Source organism: Lonchura striata, chromosome 21, assembly GCF_046129695.1.
Source record: "Lonchura striata isolate bLonStr1 chromosome 21, bLonStr1.mat, whole genome shotgun sequence".
Taxonomy (NCBI): domain Eukaryota; kingdom Metazoa; phylum Chordata; class Aves; order Passeriformes; family Estrildidae; genus Lonchura; species Lonchura striata.
This window is the reverse complement of record NC_134623.1, coordinates 988,038-1,002,694: the sequence shown is the minus strand read 5'-3', so window position 1 is coordinate 1,002,694 and position 14,657 is coordinate 988,038. Positions and strand designations below refer to the sequence as shown.

At 64.3% G+C, this 14,657-nt stretch overlaps 2 protein-coding genes and 1 non-coding gene across 3 annotated transcripts in view; all 3 read right to left on the bottom strand.

Moving 5' to 3' along the window:
* The window catches only part of FBXW9 (F-box and WD repeat domain containing 9), a 6,858-nt gene extending 4,385 nt beyond the window's left edge, over nucleotides 1-2,473 (bottom strand). The window contains exons 1-4 of the mRNA XM_077787740.1: nucleotides 2,407-2,473; nucleotides 1,737-1,868; nucleotides 406-518; nucleotides 226-317 (exon numbers count right to left, since the gene is read on the bottom strand). Coding sequence (XP_077643866.1) covers nucleotides 226-317; nucleotides 406-518; nucleotides 1,737-1,868; nucleotides 2,407-2,469 — 400 coding nt within the window. The 5' untranslated portion in view covers nucleotides 2,470-2,473. The remainder of the gene's footprint in view (nucleotides 1-225; nucleotides 318-405; nucleotides 519-1,736; nucleotides 1,869-2,406) is intronic.
* Nucleotides 2,474-6,007: 3,534 nt separating this feature from the next.
* TNPO2 (transportin 2) lies at nucleotides 6,008-14,612 on the bottom strand. The gene is made up of 5 exons (XM_077787708.1): nucleotides 14,574-14,612; nucleotides 12,415-12,475; nucleotides 8,936-8,999; nucleotides 7,821-7,919; nucleotides 6,008-6,354 (listed from the first exon to the last, which is right to left on the bottom strand). Exons 2-5 carry the CDS (start codon nucleotides 12,448-12,450, stop codon nucleotides 6,212-6,214), a joined length of 342 nt encoding a protein of 113 aa, XP_077643834.1. The 5' UTR covers nucleotides 12,451-12,475; nucleotides 14,574-14,612; the 3' UTR covers nucleotides 6,008-6,211.
* Nucleotides 10,581-10,645, bottom strand: LOC116184762 (small nucleolar RNA SNORD41). The gene has a single exon (XR_004149466.1). It is a non-coding gene; the product is annotated as a small nucleolar RNA SNORD41 (small nucleolar RNA).
* Nucleotides 14,613-14,657: the final 45 nt, after the last annotated feature.

The window sequence follows — 14,657 nt, the reverse complement described above, 5'->3', positions numbered from 1 at the left end:
CCCCCGATCCCCCCAAACCCCCAAACCCCCGATTCCCCCGGTCCCCCCGATCCCTCGAACCCTCCAAACCCCCCGATCCCCCGGTCTTCCCGATCCCCCCGATCCTCCCGAACCCCCCGATCCTCCCGATCCCCCAATCCTCCCGAACCCCCCGATCCCCCAAACCCCCCAATCCCCCCGATCCCCCCGATCCCCCGATCCCCCGGTCCCCCGACCCGCCGGTACCTCGCGGGTCGTACATCGCCACCGTCTTGTCGTAGGTGCCGGTGACCAGCACGTCGCGCCGGTACGAGAGGCACAGCACGGCCGCCTTCTCCCTGCCGAGGGGCGGGCGGGGGGCTCAGCGGGACCCCCGGGGGGCTCGGCGGGACCCCCGGGGCGCCCCCCAAAATCCCGGGGCCGCACCTGATCTCCCCGAACTGCTGCCCCGCGGCCGCCAGGTCCCAGAGCTTCACGGTGCTGTCCCAGGAGCCCGAGCAGACGCGGGCGTCGCGGGCGGCCAGGCACCACACCCAGCCCTGGGCAGGGGGCACCCAAGGGTGCTGCCGAGCCCAGACCCCACCCTCGGGGTGTTTTTGGGGGGTGCTTTTGGGGATGTCTTTGGGGGAGCTGGGGTGAGGAGGGGGCACCCAAGGGTGCTGCCGAGACCAGACCCCACCCCCGGGGTGTTTTTGGGGTGGGGAGGGACACCCAAGGGTGCTGCCGAGCCCGGACCCCACCCTCGGGGTGTTTTTGGGGTGGGGAGGGACACCCAAGGGTGCTGCCGAGCCCGGACCCCACCCCCGGGGGTGATTTTGGGGGGTGCTTTTGGGGATGTCTTTGGGGGAGCTGGGGTGAGGAGGGGGCACCCAAGGGTGCTGCCGAGCCCCGACCCCACCCCCGGGGTGTTTTTGGGGTGAGGAGGGACACCCAAGGGTGCTGCGGAGCCCAGACCCCACCCCCGGGGTGAGGAGGGACACCCAAGGGTGCTGCCGAGCCCCGACCCCACCCCCGGGGTGTTTTTGGGGTGGGGAGGGACACCCAAGGGTGCTGCCGAGCCCAGACCCCACCCCCGGGGGTGTCTTTGGGGGGTGTTTTTGGGGGGCTGTTTTCGTGGGCTGGTTTTGGGGGCTGTTTGTTTTTGGGGGGCTGTTTTGGGGGGGGGCTATTTTTGGGGCTGTTTTGGGGTTTTTTTTGGGGGGGGCCTGTTTTTGGGGATTTTTTCCGGGGTCCGTTTTTGGGGGTGTTTCTGGGGGGCTGTTTTTTGGGTCTGTGCTTGGGGGGCTGTTTCTGGGGGGCCGGGGAGGGGTCCTGTTTTTGGGGTCCGTTTTTGGGGTCCTGTTTTCGGGGTGTTTTGGGGAGGGGGTCCTGTTTTTGGGGTCCTGTTTTCGGGGGCGTTTTGGGGAGGGGTCCTGTTTTTGGGGTCATGTTTTCGGGGGTGTTTGGGGAGGGGTCCTGTTTCCGGGGCTGTTTTGGGGAGGGGTCCTGTTTTGGGGAGGGGTCCCGTTCCGGGGCTGTTTTGGGGAGGGGTCCTGTTTTGGGGAGGGGTCCCGTTCCGGGGCTGTTTTGGGGAAGGGTCCTGTTCCGGGGCTGTTTTGGGGAGGGGTCCTGTTTTTGGGGGTCCGTTTTTGGGGTCCTGTTTCCGGGGGTGTTCCGGGGCTGTTTTGGGGAGGGGTCCCGTTCCGGGGCTGTTTTGGGGAGGGGTCCTGTTTTGGGGAGGGGTCCTGTTCTGGGGAGGGGTCCTGCCCGTCGCCCACCTTGTGGGTGCCGCCGTGGCCCGAGCCCAGCGCCCGAACCAGCGCCCGCCCGGGGGGACCCCGGCCCAGCTCCCGCAGGTCCCACAGGTTCACGTTGCGGTCGCGGCCCCCCGAGACGCACAGGGAGCCCCCCTGGGTGGGGAGGGGGCTCGGGGTCAGCCCGGCCGGGACCCCTCCCCAAATTCCCCAGAGAGATCCCCAACCCTGTTCCTAACCTGCTCGGCCCGGCCGGGACCCCTCCCCAAATTCCCTGGAGGATCCCCGACCCTGTTCCTAACCTGCTCAGCCCAGCAGGGACCCCTCCCCAAATTCCCTGGAGGATCCCCGACCCTGTTCCTAACCTGCTCAGCCCAGCAGGGACCCCTCCCCAAATTCCCTGGAGGATCCCCGACCCTGTTCCTAACCTGCTCGGCCCGGCCGGGACCCCTCCCCAAATTCCCTGGAGGATCCCCGACCCTGCTCCCACCTGCTTGGCCCGGCAGAGACCCCTCCCCAAATTCCCCGGAGGATCCCTCCCATTTCCACCTGCTGGGGGTGTGGGGAGGGGGCTCAGCCCGGCCGGGACCCCTCCCCAAATCAGCGGCAGGTGGGGATTGTGGTCGGGGATCCTCCGGGGGGATTTGGGGAGGGGTCTCAGGCCCGGGACCCCTCCCCAAATCCCAATCCCCACCTGCAGCAGCAGCACGGCGTCCACGGAGCCGAAGTGCCCCGAGTCCAGCGAGAAATGCTCCATGGGGGACCGGTGCTCCCGGTGCTCCCGAGGCTCCCGGTGCTCTCCGGGCTCCCGGTGCTCCCGGTAACCCCGGTGCTCCCGGTAATCCCGGTGCTCCACGGGCTCCGCAGGCTCCTGGTGCTCCCGGGGCTCCGCAGGCTCTCGGTATTCCCGGTGCTCCCGGGGCTCCGCGGGCTCCCAGTAATCCCGGGGCTCTGCGGGTTCCCGGTGCTCCCGGTACTCCCGGTAATCCCGGTGCTCCACGGGCTCCACAGGCTCCCGGTAATCCCGGGGCTCTCGGTGCTCCCGGTAATCCCGGGGCTCTCCGGGCTCCCGGTGCTCCCGAGGCTCCCGGTGCTCTCGGTACTCCCGGTAATCCCGGGGCTCTCCGGGCTCCCGGGGCTCTCCGGGCTCCCGGTGCTCTCGGTACTCCCGGTGCTCCACGGGCTCCACAGGCTCCCGGTGCTCCCGGGGCTCTGCGGGTTCCCGGGGCTCCGCAGGCTCCCGGTGCTCTCCGGGCTCCCGGGGCTCTGCGGGTTCCCGGGGCTCCGCGGGTTCCCGGTGCTCCCGGTGCTCTGCTGGCTCCTGGGGCTCTCGGTACTCCCGGTACTCCCGGGGTTCCCGGTGCTCCCGGTGTTCCCGGAGCTCCGCGGGCTCCGGTGCCGCCCCCCAGCGCTCCAGGTGCTCCTCCAGCTCCTCGCACGCGGCCGCCCAATCGAACCCGGCCTCTGGGGGGGGGAAATTACCGGGGGGGAACCGAAAATACCGGGGAGGGTCCCCAAAATCTGCCCCGGCCCCGTGGCGGGGACCCCTCAGGGGCACGGGGGGCTCAGGGGTTCCCGGGGGGTCCCGGTGCCCGGTGCCCCCGGACCCACCGGGCAGCACCGGGGGAAGTTCCCGGTGCCTCTAGACCCACCGGGGGCAGTTCCCGGTGCCACGGACAACACCGGGGGCAGTTCCCTGTAACCCCAGACCCACCGGGGGCAGTTCCCGGTGCCCCGGGCAGCACCGGAGGGGGGTTCCCGGTGCCCCCAGACCCACCGGGGGCAGTTCCCGCTAACCCGGGCAGCACCGGGGGCGGTTCCCGGTGCCCCGGGCAGCACCGGGGGCAGTTCCCTGTAACCCCAGACCCATCGGGGGAAGGTCCCGGTGCCCCGGGTAGTACCGAGGACAGTTCCCAGTGCCCCGGGCAGCACCGGGGGCGGTTCCCGGTGCCCCGGGCAGTACCGCGGGCAGGTCCCGGTGCCCCGGGCAGTACCGGGGACGGTTCCCGGTGCCCCGGGCAGTACCGGGGACGGTTCCCAGTGCCCCGGGCAGCACCGGGGGCGGTTCCCGGTGCCCCGGGCAGTACCGGGGACAGTTCCCAGTGCCCCGGGCAGCACCGGGGGAGGGTCCCGGTGCTCCGGGCAGTACCGCAGACAGGTCCCGGTGCCCCGGGCAGCACCGGGGGAGGGTCCCGGTGCCTCCAGACCCACCGGGGACAGTTCCCAGTGCTCCGGGCAGTACCGCAAACAGGTCCCGGTGCCCCGGGCAGCACCGGGGGAGGGTCCCGGTGCCTCCAGACCCACCGGGGACAGTTCCCAGTGCCCCGGGCAGCACCGGGGGCGGTTCCCGGTGCTCCGGGCAGTACCGGGGACAGTTCCCAGTGCCCCGGGCAGCACCGGGGGCGGTTCCCGGTGCCCCGGGCAGCACCGGGGGCGGTTCCCAGTGCCCCGGGCAGCACCGGGGGAGGGTCCCGGTGCTCCGGGCAGTACCGCGGACAGGTCCCGGTGCCCGCACCCACCTGGCAGCACCGGCAGCGGGCGGCGGGCGCGCTGCCGCAGCCGCAGCCGCCAGAGCGCCGCGTCCCGGGCCAGGGCGCGCAGGGCGCGGCAGACGCGGGGCAGCAGCCGCCGCACGTCCCGGGCCCGCAGGAAGCCGCAGATCCGCAGCAGCAGCTCCGGCGGCAGCGACAGCAGCCCCGGCACCGCCTCCGGTACCGGCACCGGCACCGGCACCGGCTCCGCTACCGGCTCCGGCACCGGGGCGGCCGCGGGGGGCGCGTCCATGGCTGCGGAGGGGGCGGCGGCTCAGCGGCCGGAGGTGATCCCGGTACGCCCCGCCCGGTACCGAGCGCTGCGGGTTCCCTCCCTCCGTTCCCGGTACCGGCTCGGCACCGAGCGCTGCCTCCCCCCGGTACCGGGTGCGGCCCCGGAGATTCCTCCCCGCACCACCAGGATCCGCCCATACCGGCCCCGGTCCGCCCGGCCCCGGTGTGGGCAACCCTCGGTGTCCCCGCTCCGGTACCGGGAGCTGCCCCCGTTCCCCTGCCCGGTACCGGGTCCGGTCCCGGTACTGCCCCACCCCACCCCGCCCAGCCCCGGTGTGGGCACCCCTCGGTGACCCCGGTACCGGGAGCCTCCCCCGTTCCTCCCCTCCACCCCCGTTCCTCCCCTCCACCCCCGCCGCCCGGTACCGAGTCCGGTCCCGGTGCTGCCCCACCCCAGCCCCGGGACCCGCTCCGCCCAGCCCCGGTGTGGGAAACCCTCGGTGTCCCCTCCCCGGTACCGGGAGCCTCCCCCGTTCCCCCCCCGCCCGGTACCGGGTCCGGTCCCGCCGCGTCCCTGTCGCCACGGCCACGGCCGGAGCCACTTCCGGCGCGACGCGCGAACGGACCAATGGCGTCGCGCCGCCTCTATGACGTCATCGGGCGGCGCCGGAAGCCAGCGCCGCGGCGCCGCCGGTACCGGAGCCCCCCCCCGTTTCCCCCGCCGGTAACGGAGGACGCGGACTCGGCCCGCTCGGTCCACAAAGGCCTTTATGGCACCGCCCCTCCCCCCAACCCGCCCCGGAAACGGTGAAAAACGAACCGGAACGGGAACCGGGCACCGGAACCCGCGGGACGGGGGTGTCACTGCCGTGGGGACACGGGGATGTGGGGACATGGGTGTCACTGCCGTGGGTGTCACTGCCATGGGGACACGGGTGTCACTGCCATGGGGACATGGGTGTCACTGCCGTGGGTGTCACTGCCATAGGGACATGGGTGTCACCGCCATGGGGACATGGGTGTCACTGCCATGGGGACATGGGTGTCACTGCCGTGGGTGTCACTGCCATGGGGACACGGGTGTCACCACCATGGGGATATGGGTGTCACTGCCGTGGGTGTCACTGCCATGGGGACACGGGTGTCACTGCCATGGGGACATGGGTGTCACCGCCATGGGGATGCAGGTGTCACCGCCGTGGGTGTCACCGCCGTGGGTGTCACCGCCATGGGGACATGGGGATGCGAGGACACAGGTGTCACTGCCATGGGGATATGGGTGTCATTGACATGGGAACATGGGTGTCACCGCCGTGGTTGTCCCCGCTGTGGGTGTCACCGCCATGGGTGTCACCACCGCAGGGACATGGGAATGTGGGTGTCATTGCCGTGGGGACATGGGTGTCACCGCCGTGGGTGTCCCCGCTGTGGGTGTCACCGCCATGGGTATCACCACCATGGGGACATGGGTGTCCCCGCCATGGGTGTCACCACCGCAGGGACATGGGAATGTGGGTGTCATTGCCGTGGGGACATGGGTGTCACTGCCGTGGGTGTCACTGCTGCGGGTACATGGGAACATGGGTGTCACCGCTGTGGGTGACACCACCGTGGGTGTCCCCGCCGTGGGTGCCACCAGCGCCACGCAGCGCCGGTGCCCCGGCTCACTGTGAGCAGGAATCCGCGCTGCAGCGCCGTGGCCACCGACAGGCAGCGGGGACAGCGGGGACAGTGTCACGGGTGGCACGGGCACCCTGCCACCCTGCCAGCACCCTCGGGGGCACCTCGAGCAGCGGGAACAGGTCCTTGTCCTCGTCCTCGTCCTTGAGCTCGTTGCACTTCTGGATCAGCGGCGGCATCAGCTTCTGGATGGACTCCTGGGGACAGGGTGACACCGGGACAGGGTGGCACCAGGACAGGGTGACACTGGGACTGGGTGACACCGGGGACAGGGTGGCACCAGGACAGGGTGACACTGGGACAGGGTGACACCGGGGACAGGGTGGCACTGGGGACAGGGTGGCACTGGGACAGGGTGGCATGGGGACTGGGTGACACTGGGGACAGGGAGGCACCGGGACTGGGTGACACTGGGACAGGGTGGCACTGGGACTGGGTGACACTGGGGTTTGGGACACCCAAAGGGATTTGGGGACACCCAGAGGATTTGGGGACACCCAGATGATCTGGGGACACCCAGAGGATCTGGGGACACCCAAAGGGATTTGGGGTCACCCAGAGGATTTGGGGTCACCCAGATGATCTGGGGACACCCAGAGGATTTGGTGTCACCCAGAGGATTTGGGGTCACCCAAAGGGATGTGGGGACACCCAGCAGGAATTTCAGGTCACCCAGAGGATGTGGGGACACCCAGAGGATTTGGGGTCACCCAAAGGGATTTGGGGACACCCAAAAGGATTTGGGGACACCCAGAGGATTTGGTGTCACCCAGAGGATTTGGGGTCACCCAAAGGATTTCGGGTCACCCAGATGATTTGGTGTCACCCAGATGATCTGGGGACACCCAAAGGGATTTGGGGACACCCAAAGGGATTTGGGGACACCCAGATGATTTGGGGTCACCCAGAGGATTTGGGGACACCCAGAGGATTTGGGGACACCCAGATGATTTGGGGTCACCCAGAGGATTTGGGGACACCCAAAAGGATTTGGGGACACCCAGAGGATTTGGGGTCACCCAGAGGATCTGGGGACACCCAGAAGATTTGGGGACACCCAGAGGATTTGGGGTCACCCGCCGCACCCCGAGGCCCTCAGAGCACAGAGATCCACAGGGGGATTCGGGATTCGAATGTCCGCGGTCATCACCGGGCTGGGGCCGCTTTGGGGCACATTTTGGGGCAGTTTTTGGGGATTTTGGGGCAGTTTTTGGGGGATTTTTGGGCTGCTTTTTGGGGATTTTGGGGTCCCACCTTTGGTGATGGCCCCCAGCACCAGGATGCCCTGGATCAGGGGCTCATTTTGGGGCTGTTTCTGGGGGTTTTGGAGCCTGTTTTTGGGGGTTTTGGGGGCTGTTTTTGGGGGATTTTGGGATTTTTGGGGTCCCACCTTCGGCGATGTCCCCCAGCACCAGGATGCCCTGGATCAGGGGCTGTTTTGGGGCTGTTTTTGGGGATTTTTGAGGCTGTTTTGGGGGCTGTTTTTGGGACTGTTTTTGAGGCTGTTTTTGGGGGATTTTCGGGCTGTTTTGGGGGGTTTTGGGGTTTTTGGGGTCCCACCTTCGGCGATGTCCCCCAGCACCAGGATGCCCTGGATCAGGGGCTGTTTCTGGGGGTTTTGGGGGCTGTTTTGGGGGGATTTTGGGGGTTTTTGGGGTCCCACCTTTGGCGATGTCCCCCAGCACCAGGATCCCCGACTCCTTGCCCACCCACTCCAGGTGGAAGAGCAGCTCCTCCCGAAGACGTTGGGCCGAGCGCTTCCCTGGGCCCCAAAAAACGGGCAGGGGTCCCAAAATGTACTGGGGGGGTCCCAAAAAACGGCCAGGGGTCCCAAAAAATGGGGGGATCCCAAAAAACAGGGGGCCACCCCAAAGCCCCTCAGGAACCACCCCAAAAACCGGCCCAGACCACCTCAAACCCCTCAGAAATATCCCAGAAACACCCTCAGAAAACACCCCCAAAAAATCCCCCAAAAAAACTCCAAAAAATCCCAAAAAACCCCAAACCTCTCAGGGTCCACCCCAAAACCCCCCCTAGGCCACACCAAACCCCTCAGGGGCCACCCTGAGCCCCCCAAGACCACCCCAAGACCCCTTGGGGGCCACCCCAAACCCCTCAGAAACACCCCAGAAACACCCTCAGAAAGCCCCCCAAAAAATCTCAAAAACCCCCAAGAAATTCACCAAAAAATCCCCAAAAATCCCAAAAAACCCCAAATCACCCAGGACCATCCCAAACCCCCCAGGATCACCCCAAACCAACCAGGACCACCCCAAACCCCTCAGAAACACCCCAGAAACACCCTCAGAAAACATCCCAAAAAATCTCCACAAAACCCAAAAAAAACCCCAAAAAGCCCCAAAACACCCCAAAACCCCCCTGGACCACCCCAAACCCCTCAGGGGCCACCCCAAAACCCCCAGGATCATCCCAAAACCCCCCCTAGGCCACCCCAAACCCCCCTGGACCACCCCAAACCCCTCAGAAACACCCCAGAAACACCCTCAGAAAACCCCCCAAAAAAATCCCAAAAACCCCCAAGAAATTCATCAAAAAATCCCCAAAAATCCCAAAAAACTCCAAATCCCCCAGGACCACCCCAAAACCCCCAGGACCATCCCAAAAGCCCCCCGGGACCACCCCAAACTCCTCAGAAACACCCCAGAAACACCCTCAGAAAACCCCCCAAAAACCCCCCAAAATCCCCAAAATCCCCAAAAATCCCCAAAACCCCCCAAAAAATCCCCAAAAATCCCCAAAACGCCCCGTGGGCCTTACGCAGGTAGCACGGCCGGACGTCCTGCTCGCCGTCCGGCGCCGCGCCGTCCTCCTCCGCGGCGCCCTGCGGCGGGACACGGGACCGTGTCGGGACGTGGGGTTATCGTGACATGAAGCGGGATATCGTGACATGGAGGTCACGTCACGACATGGCGGCCGTGTCGTGACGTGGGGTTATCGTGACATGGGACGGGATATCGTGACATGGAGGTCACGTCACGACATGGCGGCCGTGTCGTGACGTGGAGGTCATGTGGTGACATGGGGTTATCGTGACATGGAGTCGTCGTGTGGTGACACGGAGTCATTGTATCGACACGGAGATCGTGTCGTGACATGGAGATCATGTCTTGACACGGGGTTATCATGACATGGGGCAGGACATTGCAACATGGAGGCCGTGTCATGACATGGAGTTATCGCGACATGGGGCAGGACATTGCAACATGGAGGCCGTGTCATGTCACGGAGTCGTCGTGTGGTGACACGGAGTCATTGTATCGACACGGAGATCGTGTCGTGACATGGAAATCGTGTCGTGACATGGAAGTCATGTCGTGACATGGAGGCCGTGTCATGACATGGAGTTATCGTGACACGGGGCGGGACATCACGACATGGAGGTCATGTCGTGACATGGAATTATCATGACATGGGGCACGACATTGCAACATGGAGGCCATGTCATGTCACGGAGTCGTCGTGTGGTGACACGGAGTCATTGTATCGACACGGAGATCGTGTCGTGACATGGAAATCGTGTCGTGACATGGAGATCCTGTGACGTGGGGGTCATGTAGTGACATGGAGATCGTGTTGTGACATGGAGATCATGTCTTGACACGGGGTTATCATGACATGGGGCAGGACATTGCAACATGGAGGCCATGTCATGTCACGGAGTCGTCGTGTGGTGACACGGAGTCATTGTATCGACACGGAGATCATGTCGTGACATGGAGATCATGTCGTGACATGGAGATCATGTCTTGACACGGGGTTATCATGACATGGGGCAGGACATTGCAACATGGAGGCCGTGTCGTGACACGGAGTTATCATGACACGGGGCAGGACATCACGACACGGAGATCATGTCGTGACATGGAAATCGTGTCGTGACATGGAAATCGTGTCGTGACATGGGGTTATCATGACATGGGGCAGGACATCGCAACATGGAGGCCGTGTCGTGACACGGAGTTATCGTGACACGGGGCGGGACATCACGACACGGATGTCACGTCGTGACACGGGGGTCGTGTCGTGACGTGGAGATCCTGTGACGTGGGGGTCGTGTAGTGACACGGAGGTCATGTCATGACATGGGGTTATCGCGACACGGAGATCATGCCACGACATGGAGGCCGTGTCATGTCACGGAGTCGTCGTGTGGTGACACGGAGTCATTGTATCGACACGGAGATCGTGTCGTGACATGGAAATCGTGTCGTGACATGGAGATCATGTCTTGACACGGGGTTATCATGACATGGGGCAGGACATTGCAACATGGAAACCGTGTCATGACATGGAAGTCATGTCATGACATGGAGACCGTGTCATGACACGGAGTTATCGTGACGTGGGGCGGGACATCACGACACGGAGGTCACGTCGTGACACGGATCTGACATGTCGCGACACGGATCAGGCAGTACGAACACAAGAGACCATCAGGGCTCAGGGCAAGGCTGTCATCATCTCCGGGCGCGCCAGTACGGACCAGTATGGACCAGTATGGACCAGTATGGACCGGTATGGACCGGTATGGGCCAGTATGGACCAGTATGGACCGGTATGGACCAGTATGGACCGGTATGGACCGGTATGGACCGGTATGGACCGGTATGGACCAGTATGGACCGGTATGGACCGGTATGGACCGGTATGGACCGGTATGGACCGGTATGGGCCAGTATGGACCGGTATGGACCGGTACGGACCGGTACGGACCGGTACGGACCAGTATGGACCAGTACGGACCGGTATGGACCGGTATGGACCGGTATGGACCGGTATGGACCAGTATGGACCAGTATGGACCAGTTACACCAGTACGGACCGGTATGGACTGGTATGGACCGGTATGGACCGGTATGGACCGGTACGGACCGGTACGGACCGGTACGGACCGGTATGGACCGGTATGGACCAGTACGGACCGGTATGGACCGGTATGGACCAGTTACACCAGTACGGACCAGCATGGACCGGTATGGACCAGTATGGCCCCCCAGTGCCCCCCCAGTGCTCCCAGTACAGTTCCCAGTGCTCCCAGTACAGTCCCAGTACAGTCCCAGTACAGTCCCAGTACAGCCCCAGTACAGTCCCAGTACAGCCCCAGTGCTCCCAGTACAGTCCCAGTGCTCCCAGTACAGCCCCAGTGCCCCCCCAGTGCTCCCAGTACAGTCCCAGTACAGTCCCAGTACAATTCCAGTGCTCCCAGTACAGTCCCAGTGCTCCCAGTACAGTCCCAGTGCTCCCAGTACAGTCCCAGTACAGTCCCAGTACAATTCCAGTGCTCCCAGTACAGCCCCAGTACAGTTCCCAGTGCTCCCAGTACAGTCCCAGTGCTCCCAGTACAGCCCCAGTACAGTTCCCAGTGCTCCCAGTACAGCCCCAGTGCTCCCAGTACAGCCCCAGTACAGTTCCCAGTGCTCCCAGTACAGTCCCAGTACAGTCCCAGTACAGTTCCCATTGCTCCCAGTACAGTCCCAGTACAGTCCCAGTACAGTTCCCAGTGCTCCCAGTACAGTCCCAGTACAGTCCCAGTGCTCCCAGTACAGCCCCAGTGCTCCCAGTACAGTCCCAGTACAGCCCCAGTGCTCCCAGTACAGTCCCAGTACAGTCCCAGTACAGTTCCCAGTGCTCCCAGTACAGCCCCAGTGCTCCCAGTACAGTCCCAGTACAGTTCCCAGTGCTCCCAGTACAGTCCCAGTACGCTCCCAGTGCTCCCAGTACAGTCCCAGTGCTCCCAGTACAGCCCCAGTACAGTCCCAGTGCTCCCAGTACAGCCCCAGTACAGTCCCAGTACAGCCCCAGTACAGTCCCAGTGCTCCCAGTACAGCCCCAGTACAGTCCCAGTGCTCCCAGTACAGTCCCAGTACAGTTCCCATTGCTCCCAGTACAGTCCCAGTACAGTCCCAGTACAGTTCCCAGTGCTCCCAGTACAGTCCCAGTGCTCCCAGTACAGTCCCAGTACAGTTCCCAGTGCTCCCAGTACAGTCCCAGTACAGTTCCAGTACAGTCCCAGTACAGTTCCCAGTGCTCCCAGTACAGTCCCAGTGCTCCCAGTACAGCCCCAGTGCTCCCAGTACAGTCCCAGTACAGTCCCAGTGCTCCCAGTACAGTCCCAGTACAGTCCCAGTACAATCCCAGTGCTCCCAGTACAGTCCCAGTACAGTTCCCAGTGCTCCCAGTACAGTCCCAGTACAATCCCAGTGCTCCCAGTACAGTCCCAGTGCTCCCAGTCCGACCTTGAGCAGGATGCTGTCGATCTCGGAGTAGCGCATCCCGTGCACCAGGATGGGGAGCAGCCTGCGGGATTTGGGGCAAAAAACGGGGATTTTGGTGAAAAACAGGGATTTGGGGCGAAAAACGGGGATTTGGGGTGGAAAACGGGGATTTTGGTGAAAAACGGGGATTTGGGGTGAAAAACGGGGATTTTGGTGAAAAACGGGGATTTGGGGCGAAAAACGGGGATTTTGGTGAAAAATGGGGATTTTGGTGAAAAACGGGGATTTTGGTGAAAAACGGGGATTTGGGGCGAAAAACGGGGATTTGGGGTGAGAAACGGGGATTTGGGGCGAAAAACGGGGATTTTGGTGAAAAACGGGGATTTGGGGTGAGAAACGGGGATTTTGGTGAAAAACGGGGATTTTGGGTGGATTTTTGGGGTGGATTTTTGGGGTGAAATCGGGGGATTTTGGCTCACTCACTGCACCAGGTGTGCTGTCCCCTCTGCAGTGAGTTTTGGGGTGGATTTTGGGGTGAATTTGGGGGATTTTGGCTCACTCACTGCACCAGGTGTCCCATCAGCACGGGGATGGATTTTGGGGTGGATTTTTGGGGTGAATTCCGGGGATTTTGGCTCACTCACTGCACCAGGTGTCCCACCAGCATGGGGATGGATTTTGGGGTGGATTTTGGGGTGAATTCTGGGGATTTTGGCTCCCGAAAAGGTGGGACCCCCACCAAAAGGTGGGACACACCCCCAAAAAGTGGAACCCTGTCCCAAAGGTGAGATCCCCCCACAAAGGTGGGACACCAAAGGTGAGACCCCCTCCCCAAATCCGGGACCCCTCCCCAAATCCGGGACCCCTCCCCAAATCCGGGACCCCCTCCCCAAATCCGGGACCCCTCCCCAAATCCGGGACCCCCTCCCCAAATCCGGGACCCCCTTCCCAGAGCCGGGACCCCTCCCCAAATCCGGGACCCCCTCCCCAAAAGGTGGGACACACCCCAAAAGGTGGGACGCACCCCAAAAGGTGGGACGCACCCCAAAGGTGAGACCCCCTCCTCAAATGTGGGACCCCTCCCCAGAGCCGGGACCCCTCCTCAAATTCGGGACCCCCTCCCCAAAAGGTGGGACACACCCCAAAAGGTGGGACCCCCCCTCAAAAGGTGGGACGCACCCCAAAGGTGAGACCCCCTCCTCAAATGTGGGACCCCTCCCCAGAGCCGGGACCCCTCCCCAAATCCGGGACCCCCTCCCCAAAAGGTGGGACGCAACCCAAAGGTGAGACCCTGTCCCAAAGGTGAGACCCCCTCCTCAAATGTGGGACCCCTCCCCAGAGCCGGGACCCCTCCCCAAATCCCGGACCCCCTCCCCAAAAGGTGGGACACACCCCAAAAGGTGGGACCCCCCCTCAAAAGGTGGCACGCACCCCCAAAAAGTGCGACCCCCTCCTCAAATGTGGGACCCCTCCCCAGAGCCGGGACCCCCTCCCCAAAAGGTGGGACACACTCCAAAAGGTGGGACCCCCCCTCAAAAGGTGGGACGCACCCCAAAGGTGGGACCCCCTCCTCAAATGTGGGACCTCCCCAAAGTTGGGATCCCAAAGCTGGGACCCCCCCCACAAAGGTGGGACCCCTCCCCAAATCCGGGACCCCTCCTGAGGGGTCTTGGGGGGGTTCCAAGGGATCTCAGGGGGTCCTGGGGGGGTCCCAGGAGGGTCCCGGGGGAAAATGGGGAAAAATGGGGGGAAATGGGGCGCGGGGGTGGGGATCAAGAATTTGGGGAAGGGTCGCGGGTGGGGGAGGGGTCCCGGACATTTGGGGCCCCCCCGGGGCCGGTCCCGCCGCGGGTGGGGGAGGGGCGGGAGCGGCGCACGTGGGCCGGGAGCGGCGGGAGAACCGGACGGGGGGGGGAGGGGAGGAACGGGAGGAGGGGGGGGGTCCTGCGACCCCTCCCCAAAATCCACCCCCCCTCCCCAAATTTAAACCCTCCCCCCCTCCCCCTCCCACATTGGAGCCCCTCGCGACCCCCGCGCCCCCCCAAAACCCCTCAGAGCCCCCCCCACCCCCCCCTCAGACACCACCCCCCCCCCCTCCAGGGACCCCTCCCCAAATTCCCCCCCTCCCCTCCCCACCAACGCCCCCCCCTCCCCCGCCAGGCCCCGCGCGCCGCCGGTACCTGCCCGCCGAGCTTTGGGGGGGGTCCCGGTGTGGTTTTGGGGGGTCCCGGTGTGTTTTTGGGGGGGTCCCGGTGTGGTTTTGG

Bases quoted from the DNA above. Each gene is read 5' to 3' on its own strand.
- TNPO2 (XM_077787708.1), bottom strand. From the start codon at position 12,450: ATGCGCTACTCCGAGATCGACAGCATCCTGCTCAAG. The intron at 9,000-12,414 runs GTCGGACTGGGA...GTCCCGCCGCAG, and splicing joins TCGACAGCATCCTGCTCAAG to GGCGCCGCGGAGGAGGACGG. The intron at 7,920-8,935 runs GTAAGGCCCACG...TTTGGGGCCCAG, and splicing joins CGTCCGGCCGTGCTACCTGC to GGAAGCGCTCGGCCCAACGT.